This window comes from Zingiber officinale, chromosome 4A (genome assembly GCF_018446385.1).
Source record: "Zingiber officinale cultivar Zhangliang chromosome 4A, Zo_v1.1, whole genome shotgun sequence".
Taxonomy (NCBI): Eukaryota; Viridiplantae; Streptophyta; class Magnoliopsida; order Zingiberales; family Zingiberaceae; genus Zingiber; species Zingiber officinale.
The window spans coordinates 126419848-126440294 of record NC_055992.1 but is presented as its reverse complement, the minus strand read 5'-3'; the positions used below and the strand labels follow the sequence as shown (position 1 = coordinate 126440294).

The following is a 20447-nucleotide window of genomic DNA, read 5'->3' as shown; positions in this document are numbered from 1 at the left end:
AATGTAGACGTTCGAATCTCGATAGAGTCTACCACTATAGGGGAGAGCAGATTCTCTGGTCCGTAAATTGCGGACCAAGAGATGGTCCATTACATGAGGACCCTTGATTTGGATGGATGTCATATTTAAATAAATGGGGTCCATCTAAATCAAGAATCCATATCAATGGATCATTCCCTGATCAATAATTTATGGACAAGAGGATCCTTACTGCTATGGGGGATTATTACGGTGATGGATTTCAAGTTTTACTACCATGATGGATCATGGACGGTTAATATTTTTTTATAGAACCAAACGCACCAAGTAATGGCGTAAAATGAATCATCGGCCTGACCCCATTACGGACGCACAGGATGGAACACCTCACGAATCTTAAAGCTGATAATCTAAGTTCAGATATAGCATCTCCTCCTCCTCCTCCTCACCATTCCGTATCTTCCAGAGGCGCAGAGCGTGGAGGTGCTTCCCCAAATACTTATCTCCTGCCTCGAATCCACTCTTCCTCTTCTCCAAATTGAGGGAACCATGTCACTGGAGTTGGCGATTTCTTCCTATGATAGGAGTTCTGCTTGCTTTCGTCGTCGGAATGCTGCGATTAATCGATTTTGAGCTGTGGTTTCGCATTAGGGTTGGTCGGAGGTTCGGATACGGGGAGATATGTATAGGTCCGGGATCGTGTCGAAGGTGGAGAGCGGATCCTTAGATCGTAAGCGGATCAACGATGTGCTCGACAAGCACCTGGAGAAGTCCTCACCGTCGACCTCCAGGGGCTTGATTGGCAAGGACAAGGATAGGCTCCCGGTGCCCCCTTCCGCCCCTGGGAAGCAGCTGGAGCATCGTCCCTTGTCCAAGAATAAGGCTTCTGACGGTAAAGTTTTCCCCTTTTGTTGTTTTTTTACTCTTTTTGGGGAATTATTTTCTGGTATATGTTTTGCCATGAACGAGGTTTCGTCAAAATCTAATTTTGTAGAAATATCTTCTCTTTATCATTTTCTTCGGGTCTCCACTAACTTGGTTAGATTCTTACATTTTTATTTGTACTGAATATGTAAATCAAGTAGAGATATAACCCCAAATAATGGCATCCTCTTTCCATAAATAACAAAAAGAAAAAGAGTAAAGAAAGCCCAATTCAGTAAACTCATTTGTAGACAATCATTTGTTCGTGCATCCGAGTTTTGCTATACCCATGAAATTGATGTGGTATGTTTGAAAAATTAAGCTAGAGTCATTGTTCTTTTTGTTCTGTATTTAACAATAATAATAAGTGGCAATTGAATCTACTGATTCTTGATTATTTTATATTTATAAAAATTCTTGGTATTCCTTGTTCTTGTTTGTTTTCATATGTATAACTTTGTTCTACATCTGATGCCACAGATGAATCAGAAACAGACAATGAAGAATCTGATGTCAGTGGATCTGATGGGGAAGACACATCTTGGATTTCATGGTTCTGTAATCTAAGAGGCAATGAGTTTTTTTGTGAAGTTGATGATGAGTACATTCAAGATGATTTCAACCTATGTGGACTAAGCAGTCAAGTTCCTTATTATGATTATGCTCTTGATCTGATATTGGATGTTGAATCTTCCCACGGTAAGGTTGATTAATGTGTTAATGGAATTCATGATTGATTAATTTCAACCTATGTGGACTAAGCAGTCAAGTTCCTTATTATGATTATGCTCTTGATCTGATCCTGGATGTTGAATCTTCCCACGGTAAGGTTGATTAATGTGTTAATGGAATTCATGATTGATTACTATGTTCCTATCCGAATCACGTACATTGTTGATATTTCCTACATATTATTTTATCTTTGTTGGAAGCCTCACATTTCTTCTCTAGATCTTTTATTCAGATGGAAAAACAATCCCTTTCTAGGTGAACTACAATACTTTTCTTTCTTGGTCATTGAGTTCCAATGCTCTAATGATAAGTTGTTCATATATGAGTGCTTTAAATATGCTTCATGTTTTTTTGTTTGTTTGACAAGTTTGCATGACATGGTTTGCTTTACTCTAACAGTACACAGTGCTTGAAGAAATAGTTCATCAACAATGTAAACAAGCTTAAATAATATGATTACTCTTTGAAGTATCAAAAAGTAGAGAGTTATTGATGTTCTCAGAGTGGCTACACTTCTAATCAGTGAATGATTACTAATTTTTTGTCATGATTATTCAAAAAATGCTTCCATAAGATTTAAATTTCTCATATGCAGTGTCAAACAACCATGACATTTGGTTCTCATAACATCTGTATGCGTGGCATCTAATAGAATACTGCTGAGGAATGGTATTTTATGATTCTACAGCAGTTTTTTCATATTTTTGTTATTAATTTCCTATGACTTTACAAATCTATGCATAAAATTCTGTTTACATAATATCTATGAGCAAAGCCATTCAACTAGAAACTTAGTAAGTTGTGTTGCAAATTGAAATTAAGAATTCCTCTAACACACACAAATGCAGAATAGATCTTTACCTACGTCTACCTTGTTATTTCTATATGTATGCTTTTGCCATGAACTGCCTAATAGATAGAAGCTTATATTTGTGCCTCTCTTTTGTTATAAAGTAATGATCTCTTCCTTGATTTAAATCTGAATAGGAGACATGTTCACTGAAGAACAGAATGAATTAGTTGAATCAGCAGCAGAGATGCTTTATGGCTTGATTCATGTTCGATACATATTAACTAGTAAAGGGATGGCTGCTATGGTAAACCTTATTTTCTCAGTATTTTTTGATTTCATGATTGGTTGGTCATGCAGTCTTTCCATAATGATTTGTGTAGCTAGAGAAATACAAGAACTACGATTTTGGAAGATGCCCTCGAGTTTACTGTTGCGGCCAACCTTGTCTTCCGGTTGGGCAATCAGATATTCCTCGATCAAGCACTGTGAAGAGTTATTGTCCCAAATGTGAAGATATATACTATCCAAGATCAAAGTACCAAGGCAGTATCCTTTTTACCCACATTATTTAGTACCCTTGTTATGTTCATTTCTAACAATTTCTATGTATAGTTTAGCATTTCAGAAATACGTATATGTCTTATCGATCTCCTAGATGTTATGTTTTCAGCCTAAGCTCTAGTTGCTCAAAAAGAAAATACTATGTGTTTACTTGACCGTGTTTAGATATTGATGGAGCTTACTTTGGGACAACTTTCCCCCACCTGTTTTTGATGACATATGGGCACCTCAAACCGCAGAAGCCATCGCAGCGGTACATTCCGAGGGTTTTCGGCTTTAAACTCCACAAACCATGACAGACGATGACATGTCAGTTAAGCTATGACATGAACCATATGCGGTTGGTCTGCTCAGGCAGGGATTTCAGATTGCAGCAAGCAGCGACCATTCTTAATGATTGAGAAATGTTATCTATATGTTGCGTTGTCTTGTGTAGGAATCGTGTGGCTTATCTTAGATCTCAACAAAACTACTAAACAACTGTATTATCTCATAGTTGGTTTAATTCTCAAGTCAGCCATTTTGTTATAAAGCAGTATCTTGGCTCTATGACACTCAGCATCCATTAGTGTAATTTTGGGGGTTTATGTTAAAAATGTAGATGGTGTTTTTTACTGGAACTGGTTTCTGTTCGGTTTGTAGAGTCTATCTACACAACACGGTCACTGCATGGTCTGCTCAGTCGATATGCTTGTTCAGCTTCCCCAATTTGCCTAGTTAATCTGATTTGTTAAGATCCGAGTTTACTCACTCTGCTCAATCTATCAGTCTCATCTGTTTCCACTTTAAATTTGATTGTGAGTGTTTCAACTCTTGCAGAAATCTGTGATTATCACCATTAAACTCTGCTTATCCTATTTGTTTAGAGTTATGTAGTCTCATTTTGCAATGCACAAAAATGCACCACCTTTTTGGGGTGTCGGGATTTATTGCTTCTCGGATTTATCTGGTGATTAAAAAAATAATAATAAAACCACCTCTTGAAACAAGTACCTTGATATTGAAATCAGCTTTTGCACTTGTTTCAATAAATAATAACAATAAATCGTCTGCTAAGCTTTAGTTTCTCCTTCTCCTATGGAGATTTGCCTTCTAATAAATAAGTGAAACTAAACTAATAAACAATAATATCAAATAATTAAGTGAAAGTAAGTGGATAAAATAAATATGCTGATCTAAATTGGGGAAGAAAATAAAAAGAGTGTCCTTAATTATTATAAGAGTTTTTTTTAAAAAAAAAAAATAAAGTAAAAAAAGGATAATTTATTAAATTCTCATATCAAAAATACTTTTATTTCATTTCAATGTGTTAAGATAAATTAAATTTTAAATTCTATTTAATCAAAATTATTATATATAAAATATTTTTATATTAATTTTTCACCAAGTTAATTAAATTTAATCAAAGTTGATCAAAATAATTTTAATTTAGTTTAAAATCACATTAAAATTGATCCGGTGGTAAGAGCCCGGGACCCCCTAACGAGGGGTCAATGCCACGTGGAGGTCAGAGGGCCAGGTGGTCCGTCGAAGAAGGGTGAGCCGACCGGACGCATGAAAAAAGGGCAGGCCGATCGGTCTGCCCGTAAACGTTTGATAGTGAAAGACGCCCTTACAGGGGTCGGGGTTCCGACGCTCAATGAAATAGTAAATAATGACCGAGCGGAAGGCATAAGAGAAGGCAGGACATAATGGGCGCTCCGGCCGGCCGACGCAGGGAATTAAAGCCGTCCGGACGACGCTCTTCGCGTCGGTCGTCTGGACGGACATCCCGGGCGGGCGGTGGATGAAGGATAGGAACATCTTCTGACAGCCGTCAAGTCCTATGGCTAGGCCATACTCTAAGTCTGACAACAAGGTGTTCTGTTGTCCCATCGAAGACGTGATTGAATTGTAGCAGTATGGTGTCAGGTAAGCTCTCTGACAGGTACATACCGAGGTATGGGCTGCGGACACGTATGCGCCTCGGTGGACGTGCATTAGTTCTTTCACCGCTCTATATAAAGAGCCTCTTACTTCGCCGGAGGTACGCATTCTACAAGCTTTGGAGCCACCTTTTGCTGTCCGCTTACCTGACTTGAGCGTCGGAGGGTCGCCGCTGGGAACCCCTTCCCGGCCCGACTTCTGTGCAGGTTTGCCGGAGATTCGTACGACCAGTCGAAGACCCACATCAGCAACCGGAGAGCGCCACGTGCCCAGCGTCCGTTGAGTCAGCCGTTCGGACAGGATCAATTTGGCGCCGTCTGTGGGAACGCTCCTGCATCCGAACGGGAACAATGGACGAGGCTGGACGACAACACATGGTGACGCTTTCAAACGAGGAACTCGACGCTCTGATCGAGATAAGGGCCGCCACGCTTGTGGAGCAAAAACAGAAAGCAACAGCCGAGCGGCCGGAGAAGCAAGCAACGTCAGCGTCTGGTGGTCGAGCGGAAACACCACCGGCCACCGTTGCATTCCATCGGGCCCTATTCCGGACGCCTCCTGATGCTGTAGCAGTGAATCGCAATCGGGGATCTTCGTCAGATGAAATACCAATACGGGACAACAGAGAAGGCAAGGTCCTCCGAGCGGACGCTTCTCCCGAGCGGAAGCACCGACTGCCACAGTCCCATTTCCCTCAAAAGCAGATACTTCATCTCCCGAATTCAACTTATAACAAGCCCCTCCTTCTGGAACCTCAAGAGCGGGAGTTTGATGTCCGGCGATGAATCGACCGCATACGGGGAAGTTGGGTGGACGAGCTGTCGAGCGGATGAAGATGGATTGTCACTTGGATCTATCATGAAGCGCAAATTATCTCCAGCCTGTCCGGGGCAGGGTGAAAGGCCCCGAGTCGTGCGGACGGAGGTATAATATTCGAGCCAAACGCTTGACGAGGAAGACCCCGCGCCGTTCGGCCAGGAGTACAGTATCTGAGCTCAGCGCTCAACAAAGAAGACCCCGAGCCGTTCGGCCGGGAGTATGTTATCCGAGCCCAGCGCATGACGAAGAAGACCCCGAGCCGTTCGGCCGGGAGTACGTTATCCGAGCTAGGTGAAAGGTGCGCTAAATGTAGATTTATATACATTTCGGTCGCCTATGTCCTTGTAATGCAGGAAGCAAAATTATAAAAATGGCAAATATCATCGCCGATCGGCTGCGTTAAAATTAGCCTTAAAGGCCGTCGAGCTCCGACGTTAAATATCGAGAGACGAGCCGACGTCTATAAACATCCGAGCGGAAGACTGTCGAGCTCCGACGTTAAATATTGAGAGACGAGCCGGCGTCTATAAACATTCGAGCGGAAGACCGTCGAGCTCCGATGTTAAATATCGAGAGACAAGCCGGCGTCTATAAATATCCGAGCGGAAGACCGTCGAGCTCCGACGTTAAATATCAAGAGACGAGCCGGCGTCTATAAACATCCGAGCGGAAGACCGTCGAGCTCCGACGTTAAATATCGAGAGACGAGCCGGCGTCTATAAACATCCGAGCGGAAGACCGTCGAGCTCCGACGTTAAAAATCGAGAGACGAGCCGGCGTCTATAAACATCCGAGCGGAAGACCGTCGAGCTCCGACGTTAAATATCGAGAGACGAGCCGGCGTCTATAAACGTCCGAGCGGAAGACCGTCGAGCTCCGACGTTAAATATCGAGAGACGAGCCGGCGTCTATAAACGTCCGAGCGGAAGACCGTCGAGCTCCGACGTTAAAATCGAGACGAGCAGGCGTCTATAAACATCCGAAGCGGAAGACCGCCGAGCTCCGGCGTTAAAATCGAGACGAGCGGCGTCTATAAACGTCCCGAGCGGAAGACCGCCGAGCTCGGCGTTAAATATCGAGACGAGGCGTCTATAAGCGCTCGGCGGAAGACCGTCGAGCTCCGACGTTAAATATCGAGAGACGAGCCGGCGTCTATAAACGTCCGAGCGGAAGACCGTCGAGCTCCGACGTTAAATATCGAGAGACGAGCCGGCGTCTATAAACGTCCGAGCGGATAGCCATTCACATGACACGATCAACGACAGCCTGGTCGTTAAGACCAACATACGGCTGAGCGGCTCGCTTATCCAATGTGTACGGAAAACCCCTTTGGGGGTAAGGCACAGAGCAAAAGTTGGTCAGTAGAAGTTAAAAGATATTAGCGTGTAAACGCCGAGCGGCTTCGATAGAACGCCGAGCGGCTGCTCAGTCGCATGATAAAAGACATTAAAAACAATCGACTTGTCGGGTAGAGCTTGGTGCCGAGCGTGGTGCCGAGCGGAAGAGTTTTAAAGAACACTTCAGTCGTGACGAGAGAAAAATTTCTTGCCAAAACAGAAGTTGAAGGAACAGAAGAGATTATCTATTATACACTGGGTGAACCAAAAAAGTTGGGCCGAACGGCTGGAATACAAAAAAGTTCATACACAGAAAAAATGCTTATCACGCGTCAAAGTCAAAAAGAGTGTCGGGGATGGCGCCCATCACGGTCGCGAGGTCCTCGGGGGGGATGGCCAGCTCGGCGGGCAGGTGGCCCTTGGTCTTCAGGTAATCCACCGCCGCCTTGATCGCTTCTTCGAAAGTGAGGGATATCTTGTCGGTAAACTTCTCTCCGAAATCTTCCGAGCGGAGATACGCCTTCCTCACTTCGTCAGAACGGGCCGACTCCCCCTCTTGATATTCTTTGAGCGCGGCGTGGGCAGCGTCGCTGGCGGCTTGGAGATCCTTCAAGTCTCCATCAAATCTTTGGAGATCGGCCGAGCGGCTCTCCTTCTCGGTAGCCAGCAGAGCATCCAGATCCTTGATGCGTTGCTCCAGCCCTCGGATCTCCACCTTCATCCGGTCCATATCCTCGATGGCCTGGAGCTTCCGGGTGGTCGCCGTCTTGATCTCCTTATCTCGTTGCTTGATCATCGCCTCAAGCCGAACGACCTTGCTCGCCAGATCGGAAGCCCTTTTCCGTTCGGCTTCCAGTGATTTTTTGGCCTTCTCCAGAGCGGCCGTCGATTGTTGATTGTCCCCGACGGCTTTAAGTTTTCTCAGTTCATCCTCCAGCTCGGCCAACCGATTGCTAATGGCAATCTGCTCCACCCAGTTCTACGAGCAAAGGGGAATAGGTTAACAACATAATTCAATTACACGAATAAAGAAGAAGAGCATACCCCGGTGGCCTGTTGGAGGTTGCTGTCGCCGAGCTGCCCGGGAGTCATCGCTTTTATGCGGCGCCGAGCGTCCTCCCAAGCTTTTGCAAGAGGGTCCTGTTGGTTGCTACTCAGAAAACCTAGAGGTTCCACTGTACAAAAATTTTGTACAAAGGTCTGAACCTTTTCCTAGCTACCATGTGTTCTTTTAAATTAAATTTTGGATCGCCTGCGGAACTTAACACGTTTGATCCAAAACTTAATCTATTTGTTCTTTTAGGTTTTGACTTGGATCTCCTGCGGAACTTAACACGTTCGACCCAAATCACCTTAAGTTATTAATTCCATTAAATATTAATTTCCATAATCGGTTCCCAATACTGACGTGGCGAGGCACACGGCCTTCTTGGATATGGGAGCAACCACCACCGACTAGACAAAACCTTTTATAGAAATCTAATATTTAATTTCCTAAAATAACTTTAGGTTAACCGAAAAGAACAATCAAATCACAAGGAAAAGAAAAACAAAAGAACACAACATCGAAAAACATATTCGAAATTCTAGAATCGTTAGCCTCTTGTATTTGGTATTATTTCCATAAATAACTAGTATGATGCGGAAAGAAAAATTACTAGTTATACCTTGTAGAAAAACCTCTTGATCTTCTACCGTATTCCTCTTCTAACCTCGGACGTTGTGTGGGCAACGATCTTCCGAGATGAGAAACCACCAAGCACCTTCTTCTCCTCCTAGCTAGGTTCGGCCAACACAAAGAAGCTTCACCAAGGACGAAGAACAAAACACCAACCAAGCTCCAAGGGATACAAGTTTTCTCTCCTTCTTCTTCTTCTTCTCCAAGTAGTATCCGGCCACCACAAGAGCTCCAAGCCAATAGAGAAGGTTCGGCCACCACCAAGAGGAAGAGAGGAAGAGAGGTTGGCCGGCCACAACACCAAGGAAAAGAGGGAGAGAAATAATAGAGGTTGTTCACCATGAAGCCTTCTCTACCCCTCTTTTATAATCCTTGGTCTTGGCAAATAAGGAAATTTAATTAAAAACTTCCTTAATTCTTTTGCCATGAAAAGGAAAATTTTATTTAATTAAAATAATTTTCCTTTTCTCAATTTACATGGCCGGCCACCCCAAAGCTACAAACAAGGAGAGTTTATTTAATTAAAACTTCCTAATTTGTCTCCAGAAATTTATAAAATTTCTTCAATAATTTAATCCCTTCATGATTGGTTTATAAAAAGGAAATTTAATAAATTAAAATCTTTCTTTTAAACATGTGGATAAAAAAAAGCAAAAGGAAAGTTATCTCTTAAAAATTAAAATCTCTTTTCAATCTACAAATAAGGAAAGATATCAAATCTTTTCTTAATCTTTTGTAGAAACTAATAAAAGAGAATATTTAATTTTTAAACTTCTCTTTTAAATTATTATCATGGTTAAAAAGGAAAATTTTCTTAAAATTTAAAATCCTCCTTTAATCAACAAATAAGGAAAGATTTCAAATTTTAAACTCTCTTTAAACATGTAGATGATTTACAAATAAGGAAAGTTTTACCAAAATTAAAACCATCCTTTTAATCTACAAATAAGGAAAGAGATTAATCTCTTCTCTTAATCTTTTGTAGAAAGTTATAAAAGGAAATTTTAATTTTAAACTCTCTTTAAAATCATGATATCCACATAAGAAATAATTTTAATAAAAATCCTTTTAATATTCTAGTGGTCGGGCACCTAAGCTTGGGACCCAAGCTTTGGCCGGCCACCTACTTGACTCATCCACTTGGTCTTGGCCGGCCCTAGCTTGGGTTCCAAGCTAGCTTGGCCGACCCCATTGGATGGGTAAGAAGGTGGGTATGCGGTGGGTATAAATCTCTATATACTAGAGGCTACGATAGGGACCGAGGAGGAATTGGTTTTGGTCTCCGATGAAATTAGCATCCCGTGTTCGCCCAACACACAACTTAATTTTATCAATAATAATTCATTCCACTAAAGAACTATTATTGAACTACGCACCAATCCCAAATTACATTTGGGCTCCTTCTTATTATGAGTGTGTTAGTCTCCCTGTGTTTAAGATAACAAATGTCCACTAATTAAGTAAGTTACTGACAACTCACTTAATTAATATCTAGCTCCAAGAGTAGTACCACTCAACTTCATCGTCATGTCGGACTATGTCCACCTGCAGGGTTTAACATGACAATCCTTATGAGCTCCTCTTGGGGACATTCTCAACCTAGATCACTAGGACACAGTTTCCTTCTATAATCAACAACACACACTATAAGTGATATCATTTCCCATCTTATCGGGCTTATTGATTCATCGAACTAAATCTCACCCATTGATAAATTAAAGAAATAAATATCAAATATATGTGCTTGTTATTATATTAGGATTAAGAGCACACACTTCCATAATAACTGAGGTCTTTGTTTCTTTATAAAGTCAGTATAAAAGAAACGACCTCTAATGGTCCTACTCAATACACTCCAAGTGTACTAGTGTAATTATATAGTTAAGATAAACTAATACCTAATTACACTACGACCTTCTAATGGTTTGTTCCTTTCCATTATGGTCGTGAGCTACTGTTTATAATTTATAAGGTACTGATAACATGATCCTCTGTGTGTGACACCACACACCATGTTATCTACAATATAAATTAATTGAACAACTTCATTTATCATAACTGTAGACATTTGACCAATGTGATTCTTATTTCTAGATAAATGTTTATACCAAAAGCTAGGCTTTTAGTATACACTCTAACAGGTCCGTCAAGGTGATCTGCTGCTCGGGGACCACTGGCCGATCAGCAGCAGCCATGTATGCCTCTGAGTGGAGGCGCAGAACGGTCTTAATTAAATTCGAGCCGCTCGGCTCGCTCTGAGAGGCATCGGCCTTACCGGTGGACGAGGAGGGAAGGTCGCCCAAACGCCTGATACGGCGCAGAGTTCTAGAAGGGCTGGATGGCGGCACCTCTTAGCTGGCCCTCGGAGAGCCATGTGGGGGTCGGAGTACTCTCGAGGGAAACCGTCCCGGACAACATCGGAGCATCCGCGCCCCGCTCGGGCGGTGGCTCATCAAGTGGAGTAGAGGCAGACGCAGAGTCCGGTCGGCGGCGCTTCCGAGTGACTAGAGGAACATCATCGGCCGAGCGGCCCTCCACCTCGGTTTGGGTAGGAGGTTCTGTGTCGCCCGCTGCCTCCTCGTGGGAGGTAGTAGCTGCCACGGCTTCAGGGGCATTCTGAGTCCCCTCACTTGCTTCGCCGGTCGGATCAGTTAGACCAAGGCCTCGCTCGGCGACCTCTTTGTTTGTCACCGCCTCAATCTGAGCGGCTTTCAACTTGAGCTTCTCAGTCACCTTGGCGCGCCACATGACTTCAGCTGCAGAAGCAAAAAATAAATCAGTTAGAACAAAACAGACGGGAAGATAAGAGAACTTACTCATACTGCAGGGCAGATCGGCTGGGGTAGAGGACAAGCCAAATATGTGCATTACTCCCGGAAGGAGCAGCTTGTCAATATGATAACGCTGACCAACCAGTCGTTCTGCTGCATGAAGGTAGGCCGCGTCGCCTCTAAATTTGCTGAGCTCCAGTTGCGCCGGCATCGCCGTCTGCCACTTGGTACGAAAAGTCGGTCGTTCGGGAAAACGCATATAGAAAAAATGCTCCTTCCAATGTTTGTTGGAGCTCGGCATGCCATCGAAGAGGACGAAACCTATCCTAGATTGAAAAACAAAAGTTTCCCACTCGGCCTGCTTGGGATAGTAGATGTAGTGGAAAATTTTTGGGTCTAAGGCGATGCCGTTCAGTTTGAACAAAACTATTACTCCACTCAGCAGCCTAATAGAGTTGGGAACTACCTGGCTGAGCGGAATGCGGAAGTAATTGCAGACTTGCAGGAAAAATTCATGGGGTGGGAACCGTAGTCCGGCCAGAAATTGGTCTCGGAAAAAAAGAACTGTGCCGATCGACGGTTCATGAGGCCGATCGGCTGGTGTGGCTAATACTATTTGGTGGTCGGAAGGAATGTCGTAAGTCCGAGCGAGACGCAACGCGTCCTCCTCGTCAAAACGACTTTCCATGGTCGAATACCAAAGACCCGGAGCACCGCCGGTTGACTGCGAAGTACTAGTCATGATCGAAAGACAGGAATGCGGGACAAAAGGGGAAGGTTCAAGCAAGGAATGGAGGAAAACCGACTGAAGGAAACGATTAACAGCAAGAAGAAAACGTTGGGAACGAGAAAGAGGGTCTTACGAGCAAGAAAGATGATCGACAGGGGCCTGGGGTTGCCGAAGAGTTGAGGGGCGAGGTCGCCGGAGAAAAAAACGGGCAGAGGAGCACCGGAGGAAGAGGAAGCAACAATGCGGCGGAAACGGAGTCGTGAGCTTTATATCGCCGCCCGGGAGCAACCTCCACCGTCCGATCCAGGTCGTTGATAACGAGGTCATCATCCAGCCGTTCATTTCAAACGGTGGCTGTCCCATCGGAAGTGACGCCACCGCCATACGCTGACAAACGCACGATCGCCACGTGTCAGCAGGATATTGGCCGCATTTAATGAGCTCCCCTTACCGTGCGCAGCGCACGTGATGGGTAGTAGGGGAGAGCATCGGACATGGATTCCAAGAAAACACAAGGCATGGGCAAGATACCGCCGAACGGATGAGCATCCTTATGCCTGGCCGAGCGGCCCAATGCAACAATCATTGCTCAATCAGATCGGCAGTCCAGTCAGTCGGACTTCGCCTCCTTCGACTAGACTCGAGGGGGAGACAAGTGATCCGGTGGTAAGAGCCCGGGACCCCCTAACGAGGGGTCAATGCCACGTGGAGGTCAGAGGGCCAGGTGGTCCGTCGAAGAAGGGTGAGCCGACCGGACGCATGAAAAAAGGGCAGGCCGATCGGCCTGCCCGTAAACGTTTGATAGTGAAAGACGCCCTGACAGGGGTCGGGGTTTCGACGCTCAATGAAATAGTAAATAATGACCGAGCGGAAGGCCTAAGAGAAGGTAGGACATAATGGGTGCTCCGGACGGCCGACGCGAAGAGCTTCGTCCGGACGGACATCCCGGCCGGGCGGTGGATGAAGGATAGGAACATCTTCTGACAGCCGTCAAGTCCTATGGCTAGGCCATACTCTAAGTCTGACAACAAGGTGTTCTGTTGTCCCATCGAAGACGTGATTGAACTGTAGCAGTATAGTGTCAGGTAAACTCTCTGACAGGTACATACCGAGGTATGGGCTGCGGACACGTATGCGCCTCGGTGGACGTGCATTAGCTCTTTCACCGCTCTATATAAAGAGCCTCTTACTTCGCCGGAGGTACGCATTCTACGAGCTTTGGAGCCACCTTTTGCTGTCCGCTTACCTGACTTGAGCGTCGGAGGGTCGCCGCCGGGAACCCCTTCCCGGCCCGACTTCTGTGCAGGTTCGCCGGAGATTCGTACGACCAGTCGAAGACCCACATCAGCAACCGGAGAGCACCACGTGCCCAGCGTCCGTTGAGTCAGCCGTTCGGACAGGATCAAAAATGATTAATTTTAAATAATTTTTATTAAATTAATTAAAATAATATAAAGATAAAGTTAAACTGCTTTATTTTAACAGTTATTAATAAGAGAATTTTTAATATAAAAATATGGTATAGTCAGTTTTTTTTTAAAAAAACCTTCTTTTAACAAGGTGTAATTCTCATAGTAGAGGACTAGCTGGAGCCACTTGGCAGCTTGATATTCGGTTCAATTTCGTGTTCGATGATTAACAAAAGCAGCTGATCTAAATACGTTAAACCGAATTAACAAACCCAATAAAGTTCATTAATTTAGAAATTCAATTTTTTATATAAAAAGTAGTTTTTAAAATATATTTAGTTCGATTTTAGTATTGAAATTCAAAAATAAATTAAATCGAAATATCATCAGTCCACTGCTATTATAGCAGGTGACTAAGATACCTAAATCCGTTAAATTTATTTGATTTTGAAGGTAGAATTTGGTTAGCTGATTTGATTCAATTGCATCTAATTTTGAATCGATTGCTTACTCTGTAATACGTCCAACCGAAAGATAAAAAATTATAGGGTTTGGTTGTCCGGTATCGTATATCGACTGAGCGAAAGCGATCAAGCAAGGGCTGTAGCCGGCTAAGTATCTTGCATCACCTTTTGCGAGTGTTTCCATAAATAATAGGTAATCCGGATTTGACATTATTTTCGGACCTAATTAATCATTTTTTCCATAAATAAGAAACTAAAGTGTTTGGCTATACGCTCTACCTTCTCCTTACCTAGAAACTTGACTTTAAAGAAAACTAGCAACCAATAACATCAGGTATATGCTAATCTAAAATGTAAATAAATAAATAAATAAACAACTACGAGAAGAGAAGAAAAGAGCTCGCCTATCTTTACAAAAATAAAAGAAAAATTCAAAAGAATATTTTCTTCTATTTTTTATATATAAAAACAATTATTTTAATATTATTGTAGTAAATACAAAGTAACTATTATAATATATTAAAATATTTTTTAACTCAATTTAATTAAAAATATTATATATATAAAGTATCTTTGTTAATTTAATTAAAATTAATATATATATATACACACACAAATTTATCGTCAATTTGTTTTTTAATTTGGTACGACAAGAGGCACCTCAATTTGAATGCTTAATAGTTTTTTTTGTTTTTTTTTAATTATGGGATTAAGTCAATTAAATTTTATTTTTACAGTTTAGAGGTTTAATTATAGTATTTAAGTTAAAAACAAATATATATAAATATAGAGAGAAATGTTAACTTATATACCCTTACCTTACATATTCTTGGACGACTCTTATTAGTCTGGACACCTGAAAGAATTCCCGGACGCTCTAATTCACATTTTAGAATCCGGGTGTTCGGGACTCTCGGGTGCTTAGATTTGTGAGAGTCATCTAGGAATATAGCCAAATCCTCTGGATCATAATTTGTGATCCATAAAATGGATCGCATAGGTTGATTAGTTGATGGAGATGGATTCTACCTATTTAATAGGTGGGATCCATCTTCATCAACCAATAGATGTAGTGATCCATCATTTAGACCATAAATTACGGTCTAGAAAATCTATGCTCCAAGAATATACAGGATAAAGCGGTAGGGATCCTCTGGTCCGTAAATTGCGGATCATGAGATGGTCTATTGATTAGGGGTGATCACAGATCGGGTTGGTTCGGTTATTGAGGTAAAAAATTATCCGGCCCTACTATATCAGATAATGCAAAATCGGGACCTACATCCGGCCCTATATCCGATTGTTCTTATATTTCAGATATCCGATGGGTTGTCAGTTATTTGGATATCTGACCCTATATCCAATGAAATATAAAATATAAATATAAATATAACAAAAAAAAATAAAACTTTTTAAAATGATAATAGACATTACTCATTACACGTTATAGTAGCTAATCGGAAATAACTATTACAACGTGTAGCAGCTTATCAGCAGTAGTTGCTACAACGTGTAACAGCTTATCAACATTAGTTGCTACAAATAGGGGTGATCGGATCGGGTTGGTTCGGTTATTGGGATAAAAAATTATCTGACCCTACTAGATCAGATAATACAATATTAGGACCCTACATCCGGCCCTATATCCGGCGGATCATTTTTTCGGTTCGATTCGGGTCGGTATTAGCGGGTTGGTCGATTTGACAGATTGACTGCTCATCTTTACTATTGATGAGAACCCTTGATTTGGATGAATCCCATCTGTAAGAGGATCGGCTCTCAGAATAAGGGTGCTATATATATATATATATATATATATATATATATATATATATAGAATAAGAATATTTTTCTACGAGCCTTTATTATTATTATTTAAAATTGATTTTACGGGTGCTTGGATTCTCTATAACTCGCCGGAGTTAAAGAGATCTAAAATTGTAGGGTTTGGTTGTCCCCATATCGCACATCGAGCGATCGAGCAAGCGCCGCCGCCGGCCATGTACCGCTTTGCCCCCCGCCTTCTGATCCGCGGCATCGCCGGAGGGAGCCGTCGCAGCGCCGCCCCGGCCCGTCCATTCTCCACCGATCTCCCCGCAGCACCGACGGAGGACGCGACGTTCGTGGAGGCATGGCGGAAGGTAGCCCCCAACGTCGACCCCCCCAAGACCCCCTTGGCCTTCATGAAGCCTCGCCCTTCCACGCCTGCTTCTATCCCCACCAAGCTCACCGTCAATTTCGTCCTCCCCTACCAATCCGAGATTGCAAATAAGGAGGTTTGCTCTTCTATCCCCGTTAGATGTATCCAAATTAAACCTAAGGTTTCTTTCTGATGGCTGATGTTTGGATGCTGCTACGTTTATTTGCCGATCAATTTATTTGCACGTTTAGGATCTGAATAGCTATAGTTTGGGCTCAGGTAAAGTTATTTCCAGACATAACTGAATATGATTACATACTATTTTGTGGTTGCTAGGGATTTAATCTTTTGATAAGAATAATAGTGAACAAGCATTTGGTGACTGAGTTCTTGTGCGACTGAGATCTTGTAAGGATGATACTTCCTTCTGAAATCTATGAAAAAAGGTGTAACTTTTAGCTATATTGTTCACCTCGTTTCACCAAAGAATGGATTCCCAAGTTAACTGTCCATATCTTTGGATTTTTTATTTTTTATTTTTAGTCTTGGTGTAGGGTTGGCTTTAATCTCATTTGCTTTATCTTTAGAGAATAATCTGCTGGCCAACTAGGTGATTTTTAAGAATGATACGTTTTAGTCAAGGTATAGAAGTCATTATTCATTTTAAGTTGTTCCTTACCTTTTGGATGCTAATTGTTTAGACCAAACCATCTTGTTTGAATTAGTGCTGTACTGAAATTATTTCAGGATGCCTGTCTTGGCAATTTGGTGCAAATGATTTCAAATGTAAATCTAATTTACTGAATGCAATCTGGAAATTAGATTTATGATTTTTAAGGTTTAATTTTGCTTTTAAGAAATAATTCAAGATACAGAAAATCTGACTTGTTGGCTTACAAAGTTAATGTTTCTTTCACTATGCAATATGTTGTGACTTAACATGGACATTGTCAATACATATTTACCTCGGTCTAATTCAATCTCTGATAAAGTAATTGATAATGGATGAGTTAGGATATGTTATGCGTATCAAGTCAGTAAAATATTTTCATAGTTTCTACTTTTATACATTTCCTACAAGAAAAAAAAAATTGTTGAAAATGGTTATTGGACATTATAACTACATATTTAGTATTTACCTTGGTTTACTTATTCAGTGTTAGATAAAGTAGTCTACAATGGATGAGTTTTGGATTTGTTATGCATATTCAGTCAGTAAAATATTTTCATAGTTTCTACTTTTTTGTTCATTCTATAGAAGAACAAAGAAATTTTGTTGAAAAATATATTTTTTTCTGGGACAACTTAGTCAATATGCAAATAGATAGGAGACAAGAAGACTTCTTCTTCATGGTTAAGCTATTGGATACTACACTAATGACTCACCGTCATCTTATTTTCATTTATAATGAGAATTAAAGAGGATAATTGTCATTTACAAAAGTTTGTGCGTTATTGTGTTTTTTTTTTTGAAGTGTGATGTGTTGTAGGTGGTTACATCAGCTTCTAAGGATGTGAGATACTTCATATTTCACACCACTGTCGTGAGCACTCCTTTTAGAGGGCGCCTCCACATGTTCATTTTGTTGGTTTGTACTTTGTATCAATCATGCTAGGAGTTGCTCATGGTATACAAGTCACTCTGAGGTCTATCAAAGTGCATCTTGAGAATTTTTAAAAACCAATGTGATGTGTGTGGAAGGGGAGCCTTGGCACAAAGTAAAGTTGTTGCCATGTGACCTTGAGGATAGTCTCTTGTAAAATGCAAGGCTTGTTAAGTTATAAAAAAAAGTAGAGAATTTCAAACACTAGTTTCCATAGGTGGATTGTTATATTTCATTGTTATCCTTCCAGTAGGTTGGACTTGTGGAATTTGTGTGGCATCAAATTGATATTTACTTATGCTGCAAAGTGGATTGACTTTTTCTCTCGCCCTTAGTCTAAAAATTGTATCTTTTATCAGGTTGATATGGTCATCGTCCCAGCAACAACAGGGCAAATGGGTGTTTTGCCTGGACATGTAGCTACCATTGCTGAGCTGAAGCCGGGTGTGCTATCTGTGCACGAAGGAAATGATGTTACCAAGTATTTCGTTAGCAGTGGGTTCGCATTCATACATGCAAACTCTGTTACGGACATAATCGCCGTCGAGGCTGCACCTATCGACCATATTGATCCAACTCTAGTCCAAAAGGGCCTTGCTGACTTCACACAGAAGCTTAACTCGGCCACGACAGACTTGGAAAAGGCTGAAGCACAGATTGGTGTGGATGTTCACAGCGCACTAAATGCCGCACTATCTGGTTGACGCAATCCTCCTGAACACAGTTGCTCAAGTGCAAGATAAGTTATCAATTCCCAGCTTGAGATGGACGACGGGAATATTCAATAAAATTATAGTTTCAGCTGCAATCACATTGTACTCCGGCAAGTTCTGTGATTCTGCTGTACACAACTCTGGAACCTTTGATATTTTTTCCTGCTAGTTTTTTTTTAGCTATTGCACTGTGTTTTCAATAACACACATTTCTTGTGTTCGACTCCTTTGGTTCATTTGTTACAAGCTTTCGATGAATTAATCGACTTTTGATATTTGCAGGGAATTTAGTATGATATTATGTCTCACACTTAGATATGTTATATATTTTATGAAGTTGGATATTGCTGAATACGTGAATATATGACGATGGAACACACATTTAAGATTAAGATAGTGCAATTTATGATAAATATTTAAATTAAAAATGTTATGATAAATATTAAAATTAGAAATTTATTTAAGTATAGGTGATAAAAATAATTGGCATAAATTAATGAATTACTTGTGCAAGTATTTTTTTTTAATTTTTAATGGTGATGCCATCGCCAAGTATAATTTTTTTTTATCGAAAATCAAATATAAAATATTACACCTGTTCAACGATTCTCCATATCCAAGTTTTCACTCAACAACGACATCAATCCCTATATCTCAATATAAAATATATTACGTCAGATAATTAAAATAAAACATTGAACGGACTCGATCAAATCTTTATATAAATATGAAATTCCCTGTAATTTACTATATTCATATAATTAGTTTTACTTTTATCAACAATTTGGAAAAGGTAAAATCACAAGCCACGATTGGCACGTTGACTAATTAAAGAAAGCAATTAAAGTAAATTAATACGTCCCAGTTCCTCCATCTCCGGCCAACGCGCGGCGGCTTTGTGGTGGCGCTGACCTCGCTGGCTGCTGCGAGACCCTCGGATTTCACCGGAGAACTCTTCCCCCTTGTCGTCGCCATCGGAAACGAAGCACTGGGCGAGACCTCCGAGGCCGAGACGACGGGGCTTCGTCGTCTTCCTGCTCGCTCTCCTCGGGGACGTTACCCGTGGCGAGGCGTCGCCCGGCGAAGTTCCTCGCGCTGTTTCCGCAGCGGCGCTGGAGGTGGAGAAGAGGCGCGAGAGAGCAGGGGCCCAGGACCCAAACCGACGGAGCCTGCTCTTGTCTCGACCGCGGTGGCGATGGCGGTCGTCGGCGGCTGCCGCGACGGAGGAAGCGGAATAGAGGGAGGGCGGAGACTCAGGCGAGGAGGCGGCGAGGAGGGCGAGGAGGCGCTCGCGGAGGCAGACGGCGCAGACACCGACAGTGCTCTCGGAGGGGTGGCGATTGCAACTCATCATCTATTTGCTTTGGCGGTTTGGTCTCCCTCGAACAGTAAAACACACGATCCCGATCGATCAGATTTATACTTTTGTAAATGATGTTGTCCGAAATATAAGGAATACTAAGTCGGGATGAGAAAATTTTCTAAGTGAAATTATAAAAAGAAAAAAGTTTAATTTAGATATTTTTATAAAAATATTTTTTAAAAAATTTTCTAAAAAATTTAAATAGAAATTTTCAATTTCAGAACAACTTTTAACTTAGATAAAAAAATATCTTTTGAAAAAAAAAAAAGAATTTTTCTAAGAAAATTTTTTCTAAGTATAAAAAGAGAATTTTTCTAAGAAAAAAAAATATTTTGAAAAAAATGTTTGAAAAACTTTAAAAATATTAATTAATTCTAACTTTAATGTTTTGACAGAAAGTTAATTAAATATTTATTTCAATATTTTGGTTTCCACGTCGTGACGAGGTACTAGACCTTATTGGTTATTGGAGCAACAACCACTTAGACAAAGCCTCATAAAGAA

The 20447-nt window shown here is 41.5% G+C and overlaps 2 protein-coding genes across 2 annotated transcripts; both read left to right on the top strand.

The window, feature by feature from the left end:
* The first annotated feature begins 431 nt into the window (after positions 1–431).
* LOC121971036 (putative casein kinase II subunit beta-4) lies at positions 432–3521 on the top strand. Its single transcript, XM_042522107.1, has 5 exons — positions 432–871; positions 1384–1602; positions 2623–2732; positions 2809–2974; positions 3155–3521. Exons 1-5 carry the CDS (start codon positions 661–663, stop codon positions 3283–3285), a joined length of 837 nt encoding a protein of 278 aa, XP_042378041.1. The 5' UTR covers positions 432–660; the 3' UTR covers positions 3286–3521.
* Positions 3522–16007: 12486 nt separating this feature from the next.
* LOC121971035 (ATP synthase subunit delta', mitochondrial-like) lies at positions 16008–18855 on the top strand. Its single transcript, XM_042522106.1, has 2 exons — positions 16008–16399; positions 18227–18855. The coding sequence occupies exons 1-2, from the start codon at positions 16124–16126 to the stop codon at positions 18569–18571; spliced, it is 621 nt and encodes a 206-aa protein (XP_042378040.1). The 5' UTR covers positions 16008–16123; the 3' UTR covers positions 18572–18855.
* The last annotated feature ends 1592 nt before the right edge of the window (positions 18856–20447 follow it).

Bases quoted from the DNA above. Each gene is read 5' to 3' on its own strand.
- LOC121971036 (XM_042522107.1), top strand. From the start codon at position 661: ATGTATAGGTCCGGGATCGTGTCGAAGGTGGAGAGCGGATCCTTAGAT. The intron at 872-1,383 runs GTAAAGTTTTCC...CTGATGCCACAG, and splicing joins CAAGAATAAGGCTTCTGACG to ATGAATCAGAAACAGACAAT. The intron at 1,603-2,622 runs GTAAGGTTGATT...AAATCTGAATAG, and splicing joins GGATGTTGAATCTTCCCACG to GAGACATGTTCACTGAAGAA.
- LOC121971035 (XM_042522106.1), top strand. From the start codon at position 16,124: ATGTACCGCTTTGCCCCCCGCCTTCTGATCCGCGGCATCGCCGGAGGG. The intron at 16,400-18,226 runs GTTTGCTCTTCT...ATCTTTTATCAG, and splicing joins CCGAGATTGCAAATAAGGAG to GTTGATATGGTCATCGTCCC.